At 41.8% G+C, this 24428-nt stretch overlaps 1 protein-coding gene across 1 annotated transcript in view; it reads left to right on the forward strand.

Annotated features, from left to right (window-relative positions):
• Window positions 1–20231, forward strand: part of MTTP (microsomal triglyceride transfer protein) — a 64817-nt gene extending 44586 nt beyond the window's left edge. The window contains exons 13-18 of the mRNA XM_027853401.1: window positions 1434–1531; window positions 1639–1760; window positions 3587–3814; window positions 10930–11054; window positions 17593–17763; window positions 18416–20231. Coding sequence (XP_027709202.1) covers window positions 1434–1531; window positions 1639–1760; window positions 3587–3814; window positions 10930–11054; window positions 17593–17763; window positions 18416–18587 — 916 coding nt within the window. The 3' untranslated portion in view covers window positions 18588–20231. The remainder of the gene's footprint in view (window positions 1–1433; window positions 1532–1638; window positions 1761–3586; window positions 3815–10929; window positions 11055–17592; window positions 17764–18415) is intronic.
• Window positions 20232–24428: the final 4197 nt, after the last annotated feature.

Genomic DNA, 24428 nt, shown 5'->3' on the forward strand with positions numbered 1-24428 from the left:
AGGGACCTCAGGATTTATGTTGTCCAATGTCCAGAAGAAAAAAAGCAAAGCTCAGAGAAGGTGTGGTAAAATTCCCATGATCCCTCAGGGAGCCAGAGGCTTCTTCTGCCCAATGACCCAGGACTCTGATCCCCGCCCCCGCCGTGCTGCTTTGCTTTGCATTTTCTCCTAGGACTGGTTATAAAGGGGGCAGCGTGGTGTGATGGATCGAGAACCTGCCTCATGGTCAGAAGGACCTACTTTCACAGCTTCGTGGGAGGGTCCAGTGGAGGGAGCACAGGAAGAACCAGATCTGTGACTGCCAGTGAGGAACCATCCTCTACCAGTGTAGACTGACACCTCTTCTTTGCCATTTTTCTCAGAGAGTTACGTGAGGCACTCGGTCCAGGATTTTGTTGGGGCCAGCCAGAGGCTACTGTTAGATTTTCTGTGTGAACACCTCAGAAATCCCAAATGTTACACGTTGGGGCTCACTTTTATTTTGTTGATTGTCTAGGCTTTAAGAAAATGATGGAGAAAATGTTCATAATGAAGATTAAACTGAAATGTGTCCTGCATTCTCAGCTGTCAAACATTTCCCAGCAGACCCCTCCCAGGGTCATGTAGCCAGTCTACATGGCTCCAAGGCCAGGTCTTTATCTATTATGCCACACTGCCTCTCTTTATAGCCAGTCTTAGTATAAAATTGTTAAAATACAAAGTAAGGCCATGTAGTGAAATGCAAAGAATAAAGGACTGAGCAGGTCACAAGGGCCTTGGCTCTGAGGGAGCTTGGACAAATTACAGCCTCTCTGAGCTTCAGTTTCTTCTATTTTGCAATTCCTTAACTCGTGATCTTCTAAGAGGATCTAGAAAAAAACCTCTAGGTCTATAGGTCATAGATTGAGTCCTGGCTAGGACCTTCTACCAACACCCTCATTTTACAAATGAGGAAACTGAGGCCCATGGTGGTTAAGTAATTTGTCCAAGGTCTTACCAATAGCACATGCCAGAGGCAGGATTTGGACTTGGGTCCTCCAGACTTCAAAGGCCACTCACTTTCACTCTACCAATGTCTTAGACCACCTCTGCTTTGGTACATCTTCCACACAAAGGGTTCAGTGATCCTACACTCATTTTCCTCATACAAGCTGCATCCTGTTAATGGGATCCAGCCACCTAATCAGCTCAGCAGGTTCCTCTTCTACTGGATACCCTCTCACAACTCTCACTTTTGCATTGAATTAATTTCCAAATGTCAAAGAAATAGAAGAGTTGAGCTGTAACGTGTCTTTCTCTCCTTCCTCTCCTTTAATCTTAGAATAGCATTAGGAAGATTTAGTTTTTCTTTTTCTCTCTCTGCACTGTCTCCTTCAAGCCCAGCCAAATTTAACTTGGAAAAGAGACATTTTGTTACCACTAAAATACAAGCTTTCTCTTTTTGTCTATTGCAGCAAAATGGTCCGGCGAGTCCTAAAAGAAATGGTTGTTCACAATTACAACCGTTTCTCCAAGAGTGGCTCCTCCTCTGCCTATACTGGCTATATGGAACGTAAGTAACTGGACAAATAGCCCTTGTTCTTTTCTCCTTCACCCCCTGGCTTGTATGTTTGTGGGGAATCGTTACTAACTTACAACCTGGACTTTTGTCGCCATTAGGTGATTCTCATTCAGCATCCACTTACAGCCTTGATATTCTCTACTCTGGCTCTGGTATTTTACGGAGAAGTAACTTGAACATCTTTCAGTACTTGGAGGATATTCATCTTCATGCTAGCCAGGTAATTCTCTTTCCATGTAGAGAATTATCATTTTCACTAAACAAACAAAAAAATTGGGCAGAGGTCAAAATTTACCAAAGATGGACACTATAAAAACTAAGGTTAGTAATGATTTTGGTTTAAGCCGTGGTAAAATTTTCTGCAAGAGACTGATGATAACATCAGAAAATGTACTAGATATATGTATGACTTTTTTTAAAAAATGAACCTATGAAAAAATTCACGACCAGGCTCACATTGTCATAAAATATAATTTGTGCCCCTCGTCCCTCACCTTTCTCACAAAAGTTTGACTTGATCTACTAATGTAATTCCCTAGAACCCCAAGTAATAATTATTTGGGTTTCCTCTACCAGTATCATGTCACAAGGAGTACCCGACTTTCTTAGACTGACTAATTTAATATGACAAGTCTGAAAAGTTAGCTGTGTTCTTTTCATGGTATTTCTAGAGATGGAAAGAATAGAGCATAGCACTCAATGAATGGCCAATTTCCAGACCTTTAGCCTCATCCAAAAAAAGATATGATTCTTTTCATTGTCCTGAATAATACTGATGAAAAATACCTCCTTGTGAACTTATGCATTTATTGTCCCTTGCAAATCAAACCAGAGTGCTTTTCACAAAGTCCATGTGGCACCATTCTCAAAGAATCTTAAAACTAGTATTTCTCCACACGGATGCAGGCTTACTATAGCTAGTGGACTGAAACAGAACACTCATTCCCAAATGCAAGGTGATACAGTTTTAGCAAGCAGACAGCGTTTTACAAAATGCTCTCCATGTCTCGGTCCTTGCAAAGGCCTTCTCTAACCCAGTGAAAAGAAAAGGGGAAAGGGAATTAAGTTTCTCCACTCACAGGGAAAATCTGGATAGAGTTCCCAAGACATGGGGCTCTCTCCAAAGGGATTAGGTCAACTGAATGTCCTTCCTTCCCCCACCCCACTGGGCCTCCCTCTCCCACTAGGGACCCTTCTGCTCTGGACCTCATACACAGTCTAGGTTTAAGCCTTCCAGGTGAAATTTCTCCAGAATCCCTGGAATGCTGAAGGGATCCAGCTGGGGCTCCCAATTCAAGCAAGCTAACTCACGGAACTGAGTGCTGCTTCCCAGACTTTACTGCATTTTAGTTAGATGTTCATTTTCTAAGGGAAAACACAGCTGCATAAGCATCTTAGCTCTGAGTTCAGTAGCCGCACTGTGACCTAAAGTTCAAGGCGGGTGATCTTTGCCAAGTGCCTTCGCCTTGCTGAGCCTCAGTTTCCTCATCTGCAAAATGAGCACGTTGTACTACCCAGTCTCCGAGGCCCCTGCCAGGTCCATATCTGTGATCCTGTATTGGTTATGCTTCAATATTCCAATGGCTCTGTGGTCTCAGCAGAGCAAATACTATCCCCCACGGTATAGATTAAAGCATTTCTCATCCTGACCAGTTCTTTTCTTTGTCCTTCCTGAACCCTGCCTCATATACCAGATACCTTCCTTTAGATCGGGTGTTCTTAACCTGCAATCTGCAGACCCCAGGATAGATTTCAGGGAGTCTATGAAGTTGGATAGAAAAAAAAATACATCTTTATTTTTATTAATCTCTAACTGAAATTTAACATTCCCTTCAGTTATTTAAGCAGGTTATTCTGGAAAGGTTTCCAGGATGCCCAAGGGGTGACAGATGAGGCTAAGATCCTCTGCTCTGGATACTTGACCTTTCCGGCAACCGCTTGGGCTCTCCGGCTGCTAACCGTCACGGCCCGCGTCCCCCGTCCGCCGAGCCGTGTTCTTCCTGGGCAGCCAGGCCGCGGATGTCACGGCAGTCTTTCTCTTTCCAGGTGGTTATTGAAGCTCAAGGACTAGAAGCCTTGATTGCAGCCACCCCTGATGAGGGCGAGGAGAACCTTGATTCCTTTGCCGGCATGTCTGCCATCCTGTTTGATGTCCAGCTCAGACCGGTCACCTTTTTCAGCGGATACAGCGATTTGATGGCCAAGATGCTGTCAGCGTCTGGGGACCCCATCAGTGTGGTGAAAGGACTCGTCCTGCTGACGGATTACTCCCAGGTAACCAGTGAGGCCGCCGTCACTCACTCCCGTCTCCACCTGGTCCTCACCTTCCGCCTCTTTTCTTTGTTGGTCACCAGTAAGCACCGAGGAGCCTCTTGCACATTTATACATTTGCTAAGAAATGCCCTGCTCACTCTTCAGCACAGAGGGAAAGTATTGGTACTGATGACACAAAGGAAATATGGAGGAAGCTGCTTTTTTAATTTTTAGGCAATTGGGGTTAAGTGACTTGCCCAGGGTCACACAGCTAGTAAGTGTCAAGGGTTTGGTCTGAGGCCAGATTTGAACTCAGGTCCTCCTGAATCCAGGGCTGGTGCTCTATCCACTGCACCACCCAGCTGCCCCCATGGAAGCCACCGTTGATGTCATGAAGCAGGCACGGGATTGTCCCGTCCCCTTGGCTTTGCCAAGCAAGAGAACTTAGAGCAAAGTCTGTCCTGAAGGCAGATACCAGAACGAGATGACATCAAAATTCATGTCTGCCATTGCTGCTAATCTCTACCCTTGCTAGACTATTGGCTTTGCTGATACAGTGGGAGAATCACTAACTATAGCGTCAGGACCTGAATTCAAATCCTGTCTCTTTCTGTATATGTGTGTATTTGGGCAAGCCACTTAACCTCTGTGTGCCTCAGTTTCCTTATGTGTATGTTTGGTATTAGAACAGGTGGTCTCCATGATTCCTTCTAGGTCTACATCAATGGTTCTAAAATTAGCCCCAGGATCACATTTCATGAAGACTTTAAATAAAATTTGCTCACATTAGCAGAATTTCACATGGCTCCCCTCCTATTCCAACACTTGCGGAGAATGGGATTCCTTTTATTATTCACTTTTGGTCACCAGTAAGCACCGAGGAGCCTCTTGCACACTCGGACATTACTTGTACATTATTCACTTGATCCTTGTCTTCCTCATCAAGGACTTTATCAACATCCCTGGTTAGCTCACAATCTGGTAACATAGTGCTTTAACAAGAGGGCAACAAACCTGTTCTCGTAGTTAAACTTCAGTTACCTAGATGCTTGAGGAATGGATATTTGAATGATTAAAGAAGGTTAAAAAAATCCTTTTGGTTTAAACATTTTGCCAAAAATATTTTTGAAATGTATCAGTCCCATTTCATGACTCTTTTAGCATGACAATTTTAGGAACAACATTCGTGGCACTGCATCGTAGATATAAGCAGGGATGTGCTGGTAGATATTTAACAGCTGGGGGGGGTGTACATAAGGTACTTTTTAACATTATTAACAATTTTTTCCATCATTTTATTAAGTCTAGACAATCAACAAAATCATAAATCAAGCTCTAATTTGTAGGGTTGGCAATTTCTGATGTGCAAATACACTGAAAATTTAACAATAGGCTGTCATGATCTAATATGAGTTGGTTCCAACTCATGACTGGGTATAGTTGTAAAAGGTTACTGGGTTGTGTACTTAGCAACTCTAAGCCTTACTCTTTTTGCTGGTTGGACATTTTGTTGGTTTATTTGTATTAACTTAAAAAAATAAATGCAGAGCTCTGGACTGGAAATCAGGAGAGCATAGTTCTATTCTCAGCTAGTAAGAGTGCCTGTTTCATGGGATTGTGATGAGGCTCCAGTGAGACAATGGTAGGACAGTGTCCGATACATAGCAGGAGCTTAATAAATGCTTGTCCCCCTGCCCCCACTTCCCATATCTCTCTCTTCATGACCTTGGTTCAATCCAGTTTCTGAATCTTCATTTCCTCACCTGTTAAGTGAGAGGCATAGAGTAGATGCTTTCTAAGGTACTTCCGGCAGCACAATTCTTTCACTTTTGTCTGTTTTGTCACCGCTTGTTTCAGCTAAAAGTTATGCAACATCAGCTCTTATGATAGAATCATAGGATTTGGAAACTAGAAAAGTGAAGAGATTGTTTTACTCTAGCTCCCCCAAGATTAGTTCTTTCATCATATCAGAATTTCACACTGTAATCCAGTCTCTGTGAGAATGTTGTACTGATGATAGATGTCTCTTAAAAACAACCTAAAATGTATTTAGGCATTTCTCACATTGAATATCAATCAACATTTATTAAGCGCTTACTAATACCAGGCACTCTACTAAGTGCTGGGGGTACAAAAAGAAACAAAAAACGGGCCCTCTCTCAAGGACATCACAGACTAATGGAGGAGATGCTTTGAAGACAACTATGTTTAAGCAAGATATGTACAGGATAAATAGGAGAAAATGCCCAGAAGCATGAATGGAGATGGAGGAGACCACACTGGAGAAAATGAGTCTCAAGACAGTTCCATCCCTCCTGGTGCATCTTCTATCCGTGGTGGTCAGTCAGTGGGGACAGACGAGCTGAATCCAGAACCAGTCCCATTGGGGTCATAATCCAGTGTGTGAATCAGTTGGGAGGAAAGATGGACATACTCTCCTTTCGTTAAACCAGAGCGTGATAAGCAGACTTTCCCCAGGGCAAAGTGACTCCTCTGGTAGGACTCCAGTGACTGTAAGGGCAAGCATTGACTTTGAAGAGCACACCAGTAATGGATCGACTTGCAGCTCCCAGGAGCAGGGACACATATCACTTTAGGTCAAGTGCTGACATTGAAAGAAAGCTTGGCAGCAGATGCCCTGCTCTACCAAGCAGGGTAGATGAATTACTCTGTGCTTGCCCTCCTGCGCTAGGAGTATTGCTACTCAGACAAAGTAAGCCATCTAGCTAGCAGAATCAGCTTAGTGGGTAGCTAGCTTCTCAATAGCCAGGAAAGAGCCCGCTCCCCAAATGTCAGCAGGGCAGGGAGCTGTCCAAAGTGCAGCAACAAAGCATGCCCGAGAGAAGTTTGTTCCTGAAGCAGAAACGTTTGTGATGTACGTCATAGTGCCGTACTCGCATTCCTTCACTGGGTCCGCACAACAACCTCGTGAGGTCGGTAGTGGGACTATTATTATTCTCATTTTAGAGCTGAGGAAACTGAAGCTCAGGCAGGCTAAGAGACTTGTCCAAGGTCACCCGGGATCTCACAGCTAGTGAGTAGCTAAGCCTGAAAGTGAACCGAGTCTTCTAGTGCTAAATCGAATAAGGGGGAATATGTGAAACAAATTCATGCGCTTGTCCTCTGCATCTCATAGTTCTCAGAAAAAAGGTTTGAGGCATCCAATAAATTTGAGGCATTGTCTCAAATACGATAATACTTTGATATTTCCCTCACAGCATCTTACAAAACCATAACCCTAGGCACTTCCTATATGCTAACTGGCACAGTGGATAGAATGTGGGGCCTGGAATCAGAAAGACCTGAGTTCAAATCCAGCCTGAGACACTCACTAGTTGTGTGACCTAGTGCAAGTCATTTCACTTCTGCCTGCCTCCATTTCCTCATCTGTAAAATGGGAATGATAATTGTACCTCCTTCCCAGGATTGTGAGGATCAGATGAGATAATATTATAAAATGCTTTACAAATCTTATAGCACTAGATAAATTCTGTATAAATGCTGCTGCTGTCTATATGAAAGAACTTTCTCACAATTCAGAAGATAAAGGAGAATTCCTTTGTACTACAGTACAATACATCATAATCTCTTTCATCAAGAAAATAGTCCTCTGGCAGCCCTGCCCCACGGATCCAGGCCAGAGCTCTGAGTTCAGTCATGAAGCAGTTTTTCCAGCATTTAGCACAGTGCCTGGTACGTGGAAGGCCTATTCTTCGAGGATCCATTATATTTCCTATAAGCTTAAAACATTCATCAAAAGCCACAATGAAACAAGACCATTTCTCCCCAGAAACAGCACACTAGCTTACGGAGAAAGTATTGCTTTAGTCAAGAGATTGCTGGTCAAGAAATCAGCAAGCCCTGGCTTCACATCTCACCCTGACACTGGGTGACCACAGCCAGGATACTCAACCTCTCTGATTCTTAATTTCCTCATCTGTAAAATGAGGATGCTAATACCTGGTAGTACCTACCTCACAGGGTCATTACATAAGTGATGTAAAAGAACTCTGAAATTTAAAGCACCATATTGGTGCCAGGTATTAGGATCATGGCCATGGGAAGAGCTTTCTTGAATCTGGGGTCTGTTTTAGCATTCTGTATTTATGCAATGTGAGCACCATGGTATATACATTTATCACAGACTGACTCTTCTTTTTTTTTAACAGTAACAGCAATATTGTTTTTTTAATTAATTTATTTATTTTTGGTTTTCAATAATCACTTCCATAAGCTTTTGAGTTTTAAATTTTCTCCCCCTCCCTCCCTGCCTCCTTCTCCAAGACAGCATGTAATCTGATATAGGCTCTATATATACATTCCTATTAAACATATTTTCACATTAGACAGATTGACTCTTCTTCAAATAATATCTTAGGATACCCAGCAAGATGAATTTTAAGCTTGATAAATCAATAAGCTTTTATTAAGCACCTACTGTGTGTCAGGCACTGTAACAGAATAGGTTTACAAATACAACAAAGACACAAGCCTTGCCATTAAAAAGCTTAATAGTGGGATAAAATACATATTAGGGAAGAGGGGCCGAGGACAGAAGCTTTGGTCCAGGGCAGTTACAGGGATTATAGGCAGGCTTACAGGGTAGTAGATGGTTGTGCCATCTACCGAGTTTAGATAGTCATGCAAGACTTAGAACATCACTGATTCTAGCAAGATGCCCAACTTCTTTATATAACTGACCTACTCATTAGCAAAGTTAATGCCAAATTAAATATTATTCCCTAAGCAAGAGATAGGAGAGGGGCAGGAGAGGAGAGAGTTCACATCAGGGCAAATGGCTAGATGCCCACAGCTGTCTAGGCCTGGTGTCCTGGTAGATGGCTCGATTGAGAGTATGGAGGAAAGAGAAAGTGTGTGACCTCTGGAAAATCACTTAATCTGCCTAAGCCTCAGTTTCCTCCTCTGTAAAATATTAATTATTGATATTCCTCCTCTATAAAATGTTGAAAATATATTGATCCGGATGGCCTCTGAGGTCTCTCCCAGTGGTAGATCTGGGGTGTGAGACCCCTGGATATAAAGCAGTGAGGTACGAATCAGCCCATTCTCCAATCTCGGCGTCTCAACCTGAGAAATGAAAGAAAGAAAAGGAAAGCTAGTGAGCCTGGGATGACATGGTTTTGAAGCACCACTAATTAGAAAGAAGTGACTGAGAGAATATATTATGTGCAATTTTCTCTGGCTATTTTCATTCATATTCCTTTATATTAATTATAATTCATTAGGCTCCGGCCATCATAATAGTGTAGCCTAAGCAGAGATACAGGGATTTTCACTTCTGCTCTCAAATGCTTATCTGGGTTCAGATGAATGCACTGAGAAGCTTGGACTTTCATCTGAAATTATCTTTTAAACTGAAATTAGGGGCAAGCCTCAATTATACTTTTTGAGTTCCTCAATAATTGGGTTTATATCCCCTTTGCTTAAGATTTCCTGCCTCATTTGTTGGAAATCCTGGTAGATTGGCATCTATCTTTTCCTTTAGAGAATAAAATAGGGGTCTATTTGTGTGGAGGGAGGGGGGTGATTTTGTTTTGTAGTGGATGAAAAGATAATTGATTTAGGCTGAGTAGGTCAGTTATATAAAGAAGTTGGGCATCTTGCTAGAATCAGTGATGTTCTAAGGCTTGCATGTCTATCTAAACTCAGGCTGGTGTTGCTCAGCCCCAGGGCTATTATCCCTTCTAAAACTGACCCCCACATCACATGGGTCCAGCCACCTCCCTGATCTGCACTTGCTGAAAATGTCAGGAATTGGAGGTAACTATCACCACAGACCCAGGCCAGAGGGTTTGGGCCTCTCACCGCACTGCCCAGCTTGTCTGGAAAATGCCTGTGAGGCCAGTTACTCTTTGCTGCTGACTTGCTGCCATGCCAAAGGTCAAACAGCAAACTCGAATTGTGGCTTTATTTTAAATCAGCCTGCCAGCCCTTTCCTGACTTGATCATCAGTTCCAGGAACTTGCACACCACCTCAGCAACTGATGCTTCTTACTGCCAGTTTGGCCACCAGGACACAGGTGTCCAGAGCTCACACAGCCCATGAGTGGGGATGAAGGGCCTTGAGAGGCCGGCTGACTCATCCCTCTGCTCCCAGGCTCTGCCCAATGCATCTTGGTTCAAGGAAAGGTGGGCTTTTCTTGGCTTCTGGACCTTTTCTCCTCCTAAGAAATGACCGTCTTAAAACTTTCCATGCGGTGAATGAGAACATGCCAATGAGAACTCAAAGGAGAGATGTTGTGTATTATACAAGGAAGCCATCGTTTAGATCCTTCAAATTATAAGTGATCCATTCCCGGAGAGAGCATGTACTTTACCAACGTCACCCCTGGGGAGCAAGACTGTGCATGGTGTCCGTGGCTAATCTTCCTCCCCGCCAAATTATTTTGTACTTACTTTGAATATATTGTGTATATACTCATATGTGTATTTGTTTTTTTTTTCCTGTAGAATATAAGCTCCTTGAGGGCAGGGACTGTTTCATTTTTATCTTTATATCCCTAGCACAGGGCATGGCTCATCGATCCTTGTTAATTGATTAATTCTTCTATTTTTTTGTTTCCATCTGTAAGATTTTTCAAAATCTGATAACACTTCCCAAATGCTGGACTTGCTTAAGTAACTCATTCATTTGTCAAATATTGATTAAACTTGACTTATAAATAGTGCTCTCCTAGTGCAGGGGTGTATGCAAGTCTAGATAAGGTAGTCAGCCTCTCTCCTAGCTTGTAATCATAATAGCAATTGTGGAAAAGAATACAACAAAATGGGAATAAATCCCTCGTAAGTCTTAGGTTTCTTGGCACTCAAAGAAAATATCACAGTTCTTAAAATAAATGTATTTGATCACCTGCATTTTAAACATTATTTTCATCCCTCTTTTAGTGGAAGAATATGACCTTTTTCCATGCACTGGGAAATGTGCTTCCTAAATGGCATCCCAATGGAAAACTTAACATTTTGCCATGTTCTGAAAATTGACTCTGAGTATTTCCGACTGCAACTTTCCATTCTGAATTTCCACTGGGGTTGGGGGGAAGAGAAGATGGAGGCCTAATGGAAATGTGCCTTTGGAAAGTGTCTGCATTAACATGTGGCTTCTTCTCTGCTTCTAGGTGATCCAGTTGCAGTCTGGGCTGAAAGCCAATGTGGAGTTCCAGGGAGGTCTGGCTATTGATATTTCAGGTGCAATGGAATTCAGCCTATGGTATCGCGAGTCTAAAACCCGAGTGAAAAACCGGTGAGCATTTCAACATGTACTGTGATCCAAGAACCGTGGAAATTAAATCTGAACTTCTCAGGATTTCAAGTACACATAGCTATGCTTTCTTTTTATGTAGCTGATCAATAGCTTTATCACAATTCCCAGCTTAAGGAAAAAAAAAGTAGATGTTTAAACCCAAAAGATTAAGTAAACTTTTAAGAAATGAGACCTCTTACCTCCTACCACCCCCTTCTCTTATCCAAGTAATTGTGGGTGTCCCTTAAAACTCTGCCCTATCTTCTCTTTTTCCCCCACTTTTTCCTACATTTCACTTTGTGATCTTATCAACTCCCATGGATTCATTATCATCTCCATGCTGATGATACTCAGATCTACTTATCTCACCCTAACTTCCAGACTCTTACTTCCAACTGACTACTGGACATGTCTAAAACCAAACTTATCTTTCTCTCCAGTCCTTCTCCCTGTTACTATGGAGAGCACCAGCATCTTTCTTGTCACCAAGGTTTAAAACCTAGGTTGTTATCCTTTGTAATATCTCTCATAGAGAGACCTTTGTTATCTCATACCTGGACAATTGCAATAGCCTTTCAGTTGGTTTCCCTGCCTCAAATTTCTCCCCATTACAATTCGCTGTCCACTCAACTATCAACTTGATCTTCCTAAAACACAGACCCCCTCCTTTCATAAACTCCAGTGGCTCCTGATCATTTCCATGATCAAATATAAGATTTTCTATTTTTCCATTTAAAGTCCTTCATAACCTCACCTCTTCCTGACTTCTCAGTCTTCTCACGCCTTACCCCATACCTCCCATAATCCATAATTCACTGTCACTGGCATCCTTGTTTCTTGCACTAAACGTTCTAACTCTTGCCTCCATAAATTTTCTCTTTTAAAAAATAAATTTATTATTTATTTTAAACATTCTTCTTTTTAAATCTTGAGTTCCAAATTGTCTTCCTCCTTCCAAAGCCTCCCCAACCCACTGAAAGGCAAGAAAATGATATCAATTATATGTGTGAAATCATGCAAAGCACATTTCCGTATTACCCATATTGCAAAAAAAGTGAAAAAAATTAAGAAAGTGAGAAAATTATATTTCAATTTGCACTTAGAGTGTATCAGTTTTTTCTCTGGAGGTGGATAGGAGTTTTTCATCATGAGTCCTTTGGAATTTTCTTGGATCAGAGTAGCCAAGTCTTTCACAATTGATCATCCTTAGAACATTGCTGTTATTGTGTTCAATGATCTCTCAGTTCTTTTCACTTCATTTTGCATCAGTTCATATAGGTCTTGCCATATTTTTTTTTCCTGAAACCACACCCCTCATTATTTCTTATAGCACAATAGTACTCTGTCACAGTCATATGCACACCTTGTCCAGCCATTCCCCAATTCTTTTTTTTTTTGCTATTCAATCAGGGTTAAGTGACTTGCCCAGGGTCACACAGCTAGTAAGTGTTGTGTGTTATGTGTCTGAGACCGGATTTGAACTCAGATCCTCCTGACTCCAAGGCCGGAGCTCTATCCACTGCGCCATGTAGCTGCCCCGCCATTCCCCAGCTGATGGGTATCCCCTCAATTTTTGATTCTTTGCCAACACACAGAAAGAGCTGCTGTAAATTTTTTGTACATATAGGTATTTTTCCTTTTTCTTTGATCTCTTTGGAGTACAGACTTAGTAGTGGTATTGCTGAGTCAAAACGTGTAATCAGTTTTTTATGCTTTTGGGGAATAATTCCAAAAGTTCTCCAGGATATTTGGGCCAGTTCACAACTCCACCAACAGTTTATTAGTATCCCTATTTTTCCTCATACTCTCCAGCCTTTGTTATTTCTGATAGGTGTGAGGTGTAGTACCTCAGTTACTATTTTGCATCTTTCTAATCAGTAGTGATTTAGAGCATTTTTCCATGTGATTATTGATAACTTTGATTTCTTCTTCCCAAAATTGCCTGCTTATACCTTCTTTGACCATTTTATCAGTGGTCACAGTGTGCTGATATGGGCTGACGCCCACCCTGGTGTCACAGACCTCCCTTGCAGACCTCCTAAGTTGTCTCTCGTTGGCTCTGCTGCTCCGAAATTTGATTTGAGGAGTTACTGTAAAGTTCTTTGGAGGGGAATGTTGGGCGAGCTCAGTCAGGTTGCTGCCTGTACTCCTCTGTCCTGGCTCCACCAGCTATGCTTTTTGATTATAAGTTTTAATATCACAGAGCTGTATGTGACCACATTCCTGCCCTTAGTTATGACAACATATAAGCTGCCTCAGTCAGCTCAGAATATATTCTAGTTTTAAAGCTCATTGTAGAATAAATCAATCAATCAATATTTATTAGGCATCAGTGTACCAGAGAAAGACTAACATGAAATAATCCCTGCCCTCAAGTAGCTTACATTCCATTAAGGGAGACCACATGCCCACATTTAAGAAGATGCACAATGTATACAAAAACAAACACAACAAGGCAGTTTGGGAGAGGAGGGATCTGGAAAGGCCTTATTGAAAAGGTCTTGCTTGAAATGAGTTTTGATGGAGACTAGAACTTCTGAGGGTAGAGATAAGGGATTGTACCACAGGCCTGGGGGACAGTGTACAAAGGCAGAAGGCTAAGAGATGGAGCCATTTCCAAGGAGCTGCAGGTTGGGTCACTTTGGCTCAATCATTGAGCAAAAGAATGGGGATCACGTAGAATACAGGGGGATTTGTTTCAACCTCTCTTAGAAGCTCATCATAGTGTTTAACAACTCACTGCCAGGAAATTCCCCTACATAGTGAAACATATCATTCATTTTACGTATTACCCATTCCTCTTTCACTTCCTTATTGGAAACAGGTAACTTTGAGTCTCTTTTCTTGCTATGTAATTTCATAGCTTTAAAGATGACTTTGACATCTATCAGCCTTCCTTTTTCCAGGCAAAATGATCCCAGTTCCTTTACCTTTCATTTTGTAGGAAGATAGATTCATTTGATTGGATTGAATAAAAGATTTTTATTCTGGACTTAAAACAACATATATATATGAGATCATCAGTATGATTGTTTTCCATATTAGGTATTAGAATAGAAGACTCACAGTTAGAATGGAGCCTCGAAGTCATCTAATCTAACTTGTACCTAAACTATCTTTTTTTCTACAAAGTTCCCAACAAGTACATTTTACCAAGAATAAATAAAGAGCTCATTCATTTTTTAATCTCCCCTGACTTTTAAACACATGGATGGCATGAGATGGATAGGGGTAATAAAATCTAAAATTATATCTGTCTTAGACAGTGGGCCTAGGAATTGATACCTATCCCAAAGCAGAATATTTTCTCCTAAAAGAAATACTGTGATTGGGGTTGCCAAAAGGGGTCACTACCACTCCAGCTTTCTCCAGAAATAAATAGAAATGAGATATGAGAAAGGAACAGGCCACCAGAGGGCACACCAATTGAATTAAGACCTTCACTGAAGATACATCCTCTTTTTTGGAAATATTTTCTATGCAGAGCTTTCCAAGGCTCTTTGCTTTGGGAAGAGGCAGAGCCAAGATGGTGGAGAAGAGGCAAGACATTGCCTGAGCTCTCCACAATTTCCCCCAAAGCTCTTTGCTTTGGAAATAATAAAAGACAACAGAATATTTGACCTAAGCAATTAGAATTTACCAGGCTTATACATTTTCTTTAAAACAGTCTATTCTGCCCCCTACTTTAGGAAGTTGAAAAATGAATGACATTTTATACTTATTCAAATAGCAATTGCTATTCAACCTTTAAATAAAAAGTAGATACAGGTGACTGTTTCCAAGAAGCAATTTTATATTGACTCTAAATACACACTTACTAGAGAAAGTGCTGGCTAAAAAAAGCTTACCTTACCATGACCTTGGTCTAATCCTAGCTTTGCTGAAAGGCAGAAAGCCAAAATGGCTAAAAGGCTTTGTGGGCTCCCATTGATAGGTTAGCACAAAGAACAGCCTGTCCCATAAGAGTATGAGCAAGCCATTTCTTCTTTTTTAAAAGAAATTATTTATTTTTAGTTTTCAGCATTTGCTTTTATAAGATTTTGAGTTCTAAATTTTCTCCCTTCCTCCCTTCCCACCTCCCCAACACAGCATGTGATCTGATATAGGCTATACATGTATGATCATATTAAATGTATTTCCACATTAGTCATGTTGTGAAAGAAGAATCAGAACAAAAGGGAAAAACCATGAGAAAGAAAAAACAAAAAAACAACAGAAGAAACAGAAAATAGTACATTTTGATCAGCATTCAGACTCCCTAGTTCTTTCTCTGGATCTGGATAGCATTTTCCATCATGAGTCTTTTGGAATTGTCTTAGATCACTGCATTGCTCAGAAGAGTTAAGTCTATCAAAGTCGGTCATTGCACAATGTTGCTGTTGCTGTGTACAGTGTTCTGGTTCTACTCACTTCATTCACCATCAGTTCATGCAAGTCTTTTCAGGTTTTTCTGAAGTCTGTCTGCTCACTATTTCTTATGGAATAATAGTATTTCATTACATTCATATACTATACCTTGTTCAACCATTCCCCAATTGATGAGTATCCCCTCAACTTCCAATTCTTTGCCACCCAAGAAAGAGCTGCTATAAATATTGTTGTACATGTGGGTCATTTTCTCTTTTTTATGATCTCTTTGGGATACAGACCTAGTAGTGGTATTTCTGTATCAAAGGGTATGCACAGTTTTATATCCCTTTGGGGATAGTTCCAGATTGTTCTCCAGAATGGATGGATCAGTTCACAACTCCACAAACAATGCCATTAGTGTTCCAGTTTTCCCACATCTTCTCCAATGTTTATCATTTTCCTGTTTTGTTATGGTATCGAATCTGATATGTGTGATATGGTACCTCAGAGTTTTAATTTGCGTTTCTCTACTCAATAGAGATTTAGAATACTTTTTCATGTGGATATAGATAACTTTAATTTATTCATCTGAAAACTGGCTATTCGTATCATTTATCAACTGGGGAATGACTTGTGTTGTTATAGATATGACTCAGTTCCGTATATATAATTAGAAATGAGGCCTTTATCAGAGACCCTGGCTATAAAAATTGTTTCCCAGCTTTCTGCTTCCCTTCTAATCTTGGTTGCATTGGCTTTGTTTGTGCAAAACCTTTTTAATTTAATGTAGTCAAAATTATCCGTTTTGCAATTCATGATGTTCTCTATCTCTTGTTTGGTCATAAATTTTTCCCTTCTCCATAGATCTGATAGATAATCTATTCCTTGCTCTCCTAATTTGCTTATAGTTTTCACCGTTTTTGTCTAAATCATGTACCCATTTTGACATTATCTTGGTATATGGTATAAAATGTTGCAAACCAATTCTTCTTGCAGCAAGACCCCATCAAAGGTGTCAATAAACATTATTCTAGGAGGCACCAAGGGGTCTTGTCCATATGTACCATAGGAAGATACAATCAAAGTTCCAAATACACGCTCAGTTGATCGGAGAACCCCTTTTATTAGCACTCTTACACAAATGTTGTCTGTCTTTTTCATGAGTTCAGTAAATGAACCCCTCATTATGGATAGAAAGCTCTCCTCTAAATCAGTAATCAAGCAACAAACATGTATTAAGTGCCTGTTATGTGGGAGGCACTGTGCTAATCACTGGGGACACAAAAACAAAAAATGAAAACAATTCCTGTCCGCAAGGAGCTTATATTCTATCAGATTAATAAATTCTGTCTCTGAAACATACTAGTTGTGTGACCCTAGGCAAGTCCCTCAACCTCTCAGTACTCCAAGCAACTCGAACACTAAGATTCTAAAAAGTGCTGATCTACATTGGCAGGGGGTGGTTCCTCACTGGGAATTTCTTAAACCTATGAACTCAATTAATCAACAAGCATTTATTAAGCACCTATTGTATGACACATGGTGCTCGAGTCTGTGATTCAAAGACTACTCCAAAGGAACTTGCATTCTCTTGAAATCCAGGTCTGGTCAATAACAATCCTTGAGTCTATGGGAAGAGTGAGATACATGGGCTGTCACACATACCCCTTAGTTTTCTGATACTCAGCAATTAATTCCCTTTCCCTGACAGTTCCCACAACTAGGATTTGGGTCATTTTGAAGTGCTTAGAATTGAGACCTTGTCAGGGGCCGGGGAGGCGAAGCCTCATATTTATTTTAAAAGCCCCTTTCCCCATTTTCAGTGAGCCCTGGTTGGGGTTATGATGGTACACTTTTATCACAGCCCTATAAGACACCAGCCTTCAACTTCGCCCTTTTCTTCTGGTCATCTGAGTCTGAATTCTTCAAGTTCAGACTGAGAAATTATAGCTGCTTGTTGGGAAAGATTGAAAGCAAAAGGAGAAGGGGATAGCCGAGAATGAGATAGATAGGTTAGTGTCATGGAAGCAATGACCATAGTCTTGGACAGACTTTGGGAGATAGTGGAGGACAGAAGGGCCTGGCATGCTATGGTCCATGGGGTCATGAAGGGTCAGACACTACTGAATGATGGAACAACATGATTAGATGTGCTAAATGTTAACTTCTGCTTTATCTTAATCTGTAGGGTGGCTCTAGTAGTGACTGGGGACATCACAGTGGATTCCTCCTTTGTGAATGCCGGCCAAGAAGTCAGTTTTGAAACTGAAGCAGGCCTGGAGTTTATATCCACGGTGCAGTTTTCACAGTATCCCTTCTTGGTCTGCATGCAGATGGACAGGCAGGAGGCACCTTTCAGGTAAGAACCTAGTTGATTTTCCTTTCTTTTGGTCCATACCATGAATTCACCAGTGCAAGGGACACTGTACAAAGAAAGTCCCTCTGACACCATCGATCTTATCGGCACCTGCTGGGCAACTTACATTCTTAATGACTTGTCTAGAGCGTGGAGAGGCTAAATGATCTTTGCCCTGGGTCTCACAGCCAGGACAGTGGGTCAGTCGGGACTTGACTTTGGGTCTTCCTCAGTGAGACACCAGTTCTCTATTCCGTACACCACACTGAAATTCACACAGAACATTTCCCCTGTTTTGAACAATTGCACACTTTCATATATTACACGTATACATGTATATGTGTATAGCACTTTTTGCTGATGAAGAAACTGAGGCAGAGAGAAGTTTCATGACTTGCTCAGGGTCACACAGTTAGTAAGCATCTGAGGTAGGATTCAAACTCAGCTCTCCCTCTCTCCAAAACCACCCCAACTCTTTCTACTTCAAGATCCAATCCAAAGGGGGAAAAAAAGATACTCTTCTATCTCAAATCACTTTGGAGACTAAGCTTTAGGTCTGGGTTTTATAATCTAAATCAATACATGGTGGGGGTGGAGAGGAGCCTTCTATACAGCATGTTGGCCGGGGAATGTAACTTTAATGTGAATTTTGCAGGCGATACGTGACTAGGCATGAGAGACTTTCGACGGGCAAGGGCTACGTCTTCCAAAAAGGAAAAGAAAAGCTGTCCCCGGGATCTGAATTCCCTCTTCATCAAGAAAACTCTGACATGTGCAGGGTGGTCTTCGCCCCTCAGGCCGAGAGCTCTTCAGATGGCTGGTTTTGAACCTGATGCCTGATAGATCTCACTTGAATCTGTTTGTCCCTGCAGAAGACATAGGGTGGCATGGCCCAGTACCTGCTCACAGAGAGCACAGTGTTTACATGTTTATGTGTATTTAAGATTTTTGTAAAAAGCTATGGGAAAAAAATAACTGAGTCAGTCAATTCTGGTGGCCCCTCAGTGTTGTTTTGGGTCAAACAACCACAAAAAGGGTGACGCTTTCCACCCGTTTCTGGTTTTCTAGAACTTTTTCCTCATCGTCATTTGCTCTTAGCCTGCTGTAAGAAGAGCTTTGCTAACAAGCAGATGTGCTATTTGTAAATGCACTTACAAGGAGTCAGTTTTTCTAGCAATTTTCAATTAAGATATTGCAAAGCCTTTTCTTAACAACATGTTAAATTCACAACTCTTTTTTTTTTTTTTACCAACTAAATTTTCTAATCAAGGAGAAACAGGCTGCTGTTTTTGATGAGACTTTCTGGCCTGTCTCACTAATTAATATTTATCTGTTTGGTTCTTCAGTTTATTTTTTATTTTAAGCATCATGGGTAGTAGTAGGCATGCAGAGCTAAGTGGTCACATTTTGCATCTCTCCAGACCGTGGGCAATCTAAACCCACTTTGGCTGTCATCCTTCATCCTCTCCATAAAACAACGGGACTTAGGGTATAGGTACTGGAAAAATCTGTATACACTGTCCTCTTCAAAGGAAACCCTCTCACATTGTCTAGTCCTTTTGACTTTTGACTTCACTGCTTCACTTGGTTTGGTCCACAACATGCCTTGCATCTGTCTGCTCCACTCACGTAGCCACCACACTGGTTTAGACCCTCATCAGCCCTCGCCTGGACTGTTCCACTAGCCCCCTCATTGGACTCCCAGCTTCTAGTCTTTCCCTTCTCCAATTCATCCTCTACCCAGCTATCACAATAATCTTGCTAAGGCGCAGTTCTGACCATGGTCATGTAACTTGACTCCCCCTCAGATCTTCAATGGCTCTCTAGGATAAAATGAAAATCATTCAGCCTGACACACAATGCCCTTTGCAGTCTAGCTTGGGATTAACTTTCCAAATACCCCACAATACTCCACTTCAAGCTAAAATGGCTTATTATTTTCTCAGCTTGGAATCCCATCTCCTGCCCCAAACCTTTCCATAGTCCCCCCTGTTTCCATGCCTGGATTGCACTCCCTCCTGGCTTTTGCCTCATCTTGCTAAGGACTCTCAGCTTCCTTCTGGGCTCACCTCATGGGCCTCCTGCTGTAGAAAGCATTTCCTCCTTCCCCTACTTGTTAGTGCCATCTCTTTCCACAAACTATCTTGTCCTTACTTATATGTTTACTTGTATCTCCCATTAGAATGTAAGCTCTTTGAAAGCAGGGACTATTTTTCACTTCTGTCTTTAGATCCCCAGGGTCCCAGCATAGTGCCTTACACATAGTAGGTGTTTATTAAATGTTTGTTGAATTTAATTGAATTGACAGCAGTTTGCTGCTGCAAGGTGCAGACTTACAAAAGTGGGCAGAGAATTTGCCTTAATATGCATGTATGAACTACAGACATAAGAAACTGAGGGATCTGGATTTCTGGACAATGAGACCATCAAATGAATTGTCTGTCTCTACAGGAATAAAAAGGAAACATTAACTGGTGTCTGTTTTTTATAAACTCTCCATGTATGCAGTGAGAGAGAAGCACAGCCCCAACACCAGCATCACCTGGGGCTTTCAAAAGTGGTGCCAGGAGGCATCCTTGGCAGCCAGTGGAATTCTGTGTATGTTAGTGGACATGCCTTTAACCGCCAGGTGGCCCTGGGAGCTAACAAGCTGATCTTACATGGCAGGACTTGAAAGTACCTCTCACCCTAGAGTGTAAAGTCTGCAAAGGTTCCCAGCTCTCTATGGATCTCCGAAGGCAAATGACCCCAGCTCTGTCTGTGTCTCAGCAGCCAAGCCCGTCTATCAGTCTAAAGGGTGTGTTTCTTGGGGATTTATCCAATTGGAATGAGTTCTGCTGTAAAACCTGCATCTTCTCTGAACCCACTCAATTTCATTGAGTGCTATCCATCTTGGTCAGTCTTGGTACAATGGAAACACCTCCGCACAGGAAGAGACAAGCCCACTTAACTATATACAATGCTTCACAGACTCATCAATTTAGAGTTGGAAGGGCCCTCAAAGGTCACCTAGTCCATTTTACAGATGAGGAAACCAAGGCTCAGAGAAGTAATTTGTCCAAGATCATGCAAGACCAGGATTGAAATTTATTTACTCTGCCTAGGAACCCTTTACAAAAGAATAAGAAGAATGGGGAAAACATCTATTTACTGTACAGTTGTGTACCTTCAGTCTCACCCAGACCCAGGCAGTGTCTAGATAAAATAAAGGCCACTCAAGGAAAGCACAATCCTGTCTATTTAACCCCTTCTATCCACAGGCCTGCAAGAAGGTGAAGTGTAGACAATATGACATTGTTCCCAGTCAGTGTTTGACTTTTGCCATCTGGTAGGGTCAGTCATTATGTAAAGACTCAGGAGCTTATTCTGAGATTCAGTTCCTCCTTAAAGCAGGGGCATGGGCTCGAGACCAGGTGAAAACTAATGCTCCGAGAAACGGTATTTTTACATTCAGCGTCCTGTTGCTGTCAGGCAGCTCTCACTGTTTCTTATAACAGCTGCCTCTTCCCAGGTGAAGCAGGGATGTGGGCAAGGGCAGCCCCGACTGGGACAAAAACTCGCTGCCCCACTCCTGTCCTGTTCACTTCTCCCCCTCACTCGTCCAGGTTAAATTCCTGGTGGCTGAGAGGCAGGTTCTGTCCCCTTTCTCAGGCTCTAAGATCTTGACCTTATCTGGGCATCCCTGTTCTGCTGCCTCATTTCTTGGTGCCATTAGCCACTTCCTTGCTCCCCACAAACAGAAGAAGTCTCCCTGTCTGTGCACGGAGGTGGGGGGAGGGGAGGGGAGCCAACCAAACAAAGGGACGGTGACCACACTGGTACACTTTCAGTGCCTATCATACAGCAGGCATTTAATAAATGCTTATTGATCAATCCAATTATACATTTAGAATGAGATGTGATGTAACATACATGAAAACCCTTTTGGATTCTTTCGTTTTTACTTTGAGTCTCTCATTTCTATTAAGAGATTAAATGCAGTCACTAACCATTTGAATTCCTGCCAGTCCACAGAGGTCTTAGTAGTAACAGAATCCAACCCACAAAGCACTTTTCCTCTGGCTAAATGAGATCCTGGATAAAACAGAGCTGAGCACAAGTCCTTCCCAGAGTTGGGTGCACTTGAAAGGACATTACAATCGCAGTTATCACTGGGCTTTGTGACTGCCAACCCCACTGCTGAAATATTAGGCAAAACAAGGAATGTGGTTTTAGAAATGAAGAAAAAGGAATCGGTGGTAGGGAGTGTGTGTGTGTGTGTGTGTGTGTGTTGGGGGTGGGGAGGGGCAGGGAAATGGGGGGAGCAACTGGAGGAAACCACCATTTTATCCCTCACTTAGAATTAGAAACCGGAGGACTCAGTGTAGTAAGAAAGCTGTGTGCTTTGGGGGAGGGAGGGGCAGAATCCCATATTTCTGTATCTTTAAAATGGGAATAATAAGACCTTAATTCAAAATAACAGTTTCAGTGTTCTGGAATACTGCTGCAGGCTATCTAGGGAGCAGCCCAGAGGAGCTGAGGCAGGGCCCCCAAAGTGCTGAGCTAGCACTGAGGGTGGGGGTGTGGGGAAGGATTATGTTACTCCTTGGGAGAATTTGGATCAACAAATGATACTTAGCATTTATTTATAAGGTACTCAGGGAAACAGGATCACTGGAGTCTAGTGTGAGCCTTACCTCCATTTTAAGGAAAAACAAGGAGCAAAGAGAGATGAGGTGGTCTCACCAAGGCCTCAGAGATATCCCATGCAAGGGCAAAGCTAGAGATGGTCATTCTGGACCTGGCCCCCACAGTCCTCTCAGCTCTGCCCACTGGACTGGCATTGCTTCTCTGTGTTAGGGATGATTCATTTCATTCTATTTCATCTGAAGTTGCTTTGAGGCTCTTACAACTGTAGAGGGGTGTGCTCGAGCCAGCTCAAATCAGCCCAGTTGTTAGAAGTCTCAGTGTGAGCACTTATGTGTCTGATGTCAGCAAAATTAGGTCTTAATTTACTGTTTTATTGATTTCTAGACAATAAATGATTGGAGCTACATACAACCACTGCAGAGGAGGCATAGGGTAGTACAGCTGAAATCAGGAAGACCTGGGTTCAAATTCTGCCTCTAACACGCACTAGTAGTGTGATACCAGGTAGTTCCCTGACCTGTCAGTGCCTCTAAGGCAACTCTCTAAGAGTAGCTGCAGATCTGCAAATTTCCTCAGTAGTAACTCCTTTTACCAAGGAAATTATAGTTCTAAGAAAGAAAGAAAAAAGAAAGAGGAAGAGAGGAAGGGAGAGAGAGAGAGAAATAAAGAGAGAAAAGAAAGAAAAAGAAAGGAAAAAGAAAGGAAGAAAGAAGAAAGAGAGCAAGAAAGAAAAGAGAAAGGAAGGGAGAGAAAGAAAGAAAGGAACAAAGAAAGAAAGAAAGAAAGAAAGAAAAGAAAAGAAACCTAGCACATTCACTTCTGGAAACTCCAACATTAAGTATAAGGGGAATTCCTCAACGAGCAAGGTAATAAGAAGCAAAACAATAATGAATTATTCAGAGTATCTTCATAGTTATATAGTTCCAACTCCTCATCTTTTTTTTTTTTTTTAAGTGAGGCAATCAGGGTTAAGCGCCTTGCACGGAGTCACACAGCTAGTGAGTATTATGTGTCTGAGGCAGAATCTGAACTCAGGTCCTCCTGACTCCAGGGCCATTGCTCTATCCACTGAGCCACCTAGCTGCCCCTCCATCTCCTCATCTTAATAAAATCATATGAAGAGAGATGACCACCCAAGGCCATATTTGATGACCATAGAATCATAGGTCTAGAAGGTACCTGAGAGGCCAGCCCATTCATTTTACAGATGATAAAACTGAGACCTAGAGAGGTTTAAGTGACTCACTAAACATATAGCAAGTGGCATCTCCACGGCATCCTGATACCTCCTCCATATTCTTACCTTACCACAACTTACTTCTCAATCAATCTCTTCTTTAACCTTCGACTGAGAGTAATTTACTACTTTCCAATCTGTTTAGGATTTTGTTTTCCAAGTAATCTCTGATTTAGCCACTACTTCCTAGAGGATTTGTAGCAGCACAAAGGCTTGGCGCACACGTCTCCAAATCCTCCTTATACACCACGCACAGTTACCCTTCGTCCTGGTAGAATGCCTGCCCCAACTCCCAGAAACTCATAATCTCTCTACTCTTATTCCCAGCCCTTTAACCTATCCCTATCCCTACTCTCACCTCTACAGGCAAAGAAAAAGGGGAGTGGATAAATGAACGGAAGCCACCCCCTCCATGGTGGGCAGGACATGTAGGGAAGTTATTCACCTGCAGACTGGATATCGGAAAACATTGTCATAAAAAATGTTTTACACATGGTGGTTATATTCAATATTACTTGACTTAGGTGGCTTTTGCGAGCTGCTTTGGGAACCCAAATAGCATTTGTAAGGTTATTTCTACTGGAATATGTGTTACGAGTTCCAGGCAACAGACTTAGAAATTAACTTTTAGATAGAACCTATTTATAAGCTGGGGACTTCCTGTATCAAAATTTTTTTTTGCTACAAAGTTGTTTTTTATCCAACATTATGATTATTAACCATTGACTTTAGATACTTGCTACTGCTTTTTTAGTGTAAGGCTCAAACACGTGATCTCCTTCATACTCAGGGGAGCCACTGA

This window comes from Vombatus ursinus, unplaced genomic scaffold, assembly GCF_900497805.2.
Source record: "Vombatus ursinus unplaced genomic scaffold, bare-nosed wombat genome assembly UNPS02009975.1, whole genome shotgun sequence".
Taxonomy (NCBI): domain Eukaryota; kingdom Metazoa; phylum Chordata; class Mammalia; order Diprotodontia; family Vombatidae; genus Vombatus; species Vombatus ursinus.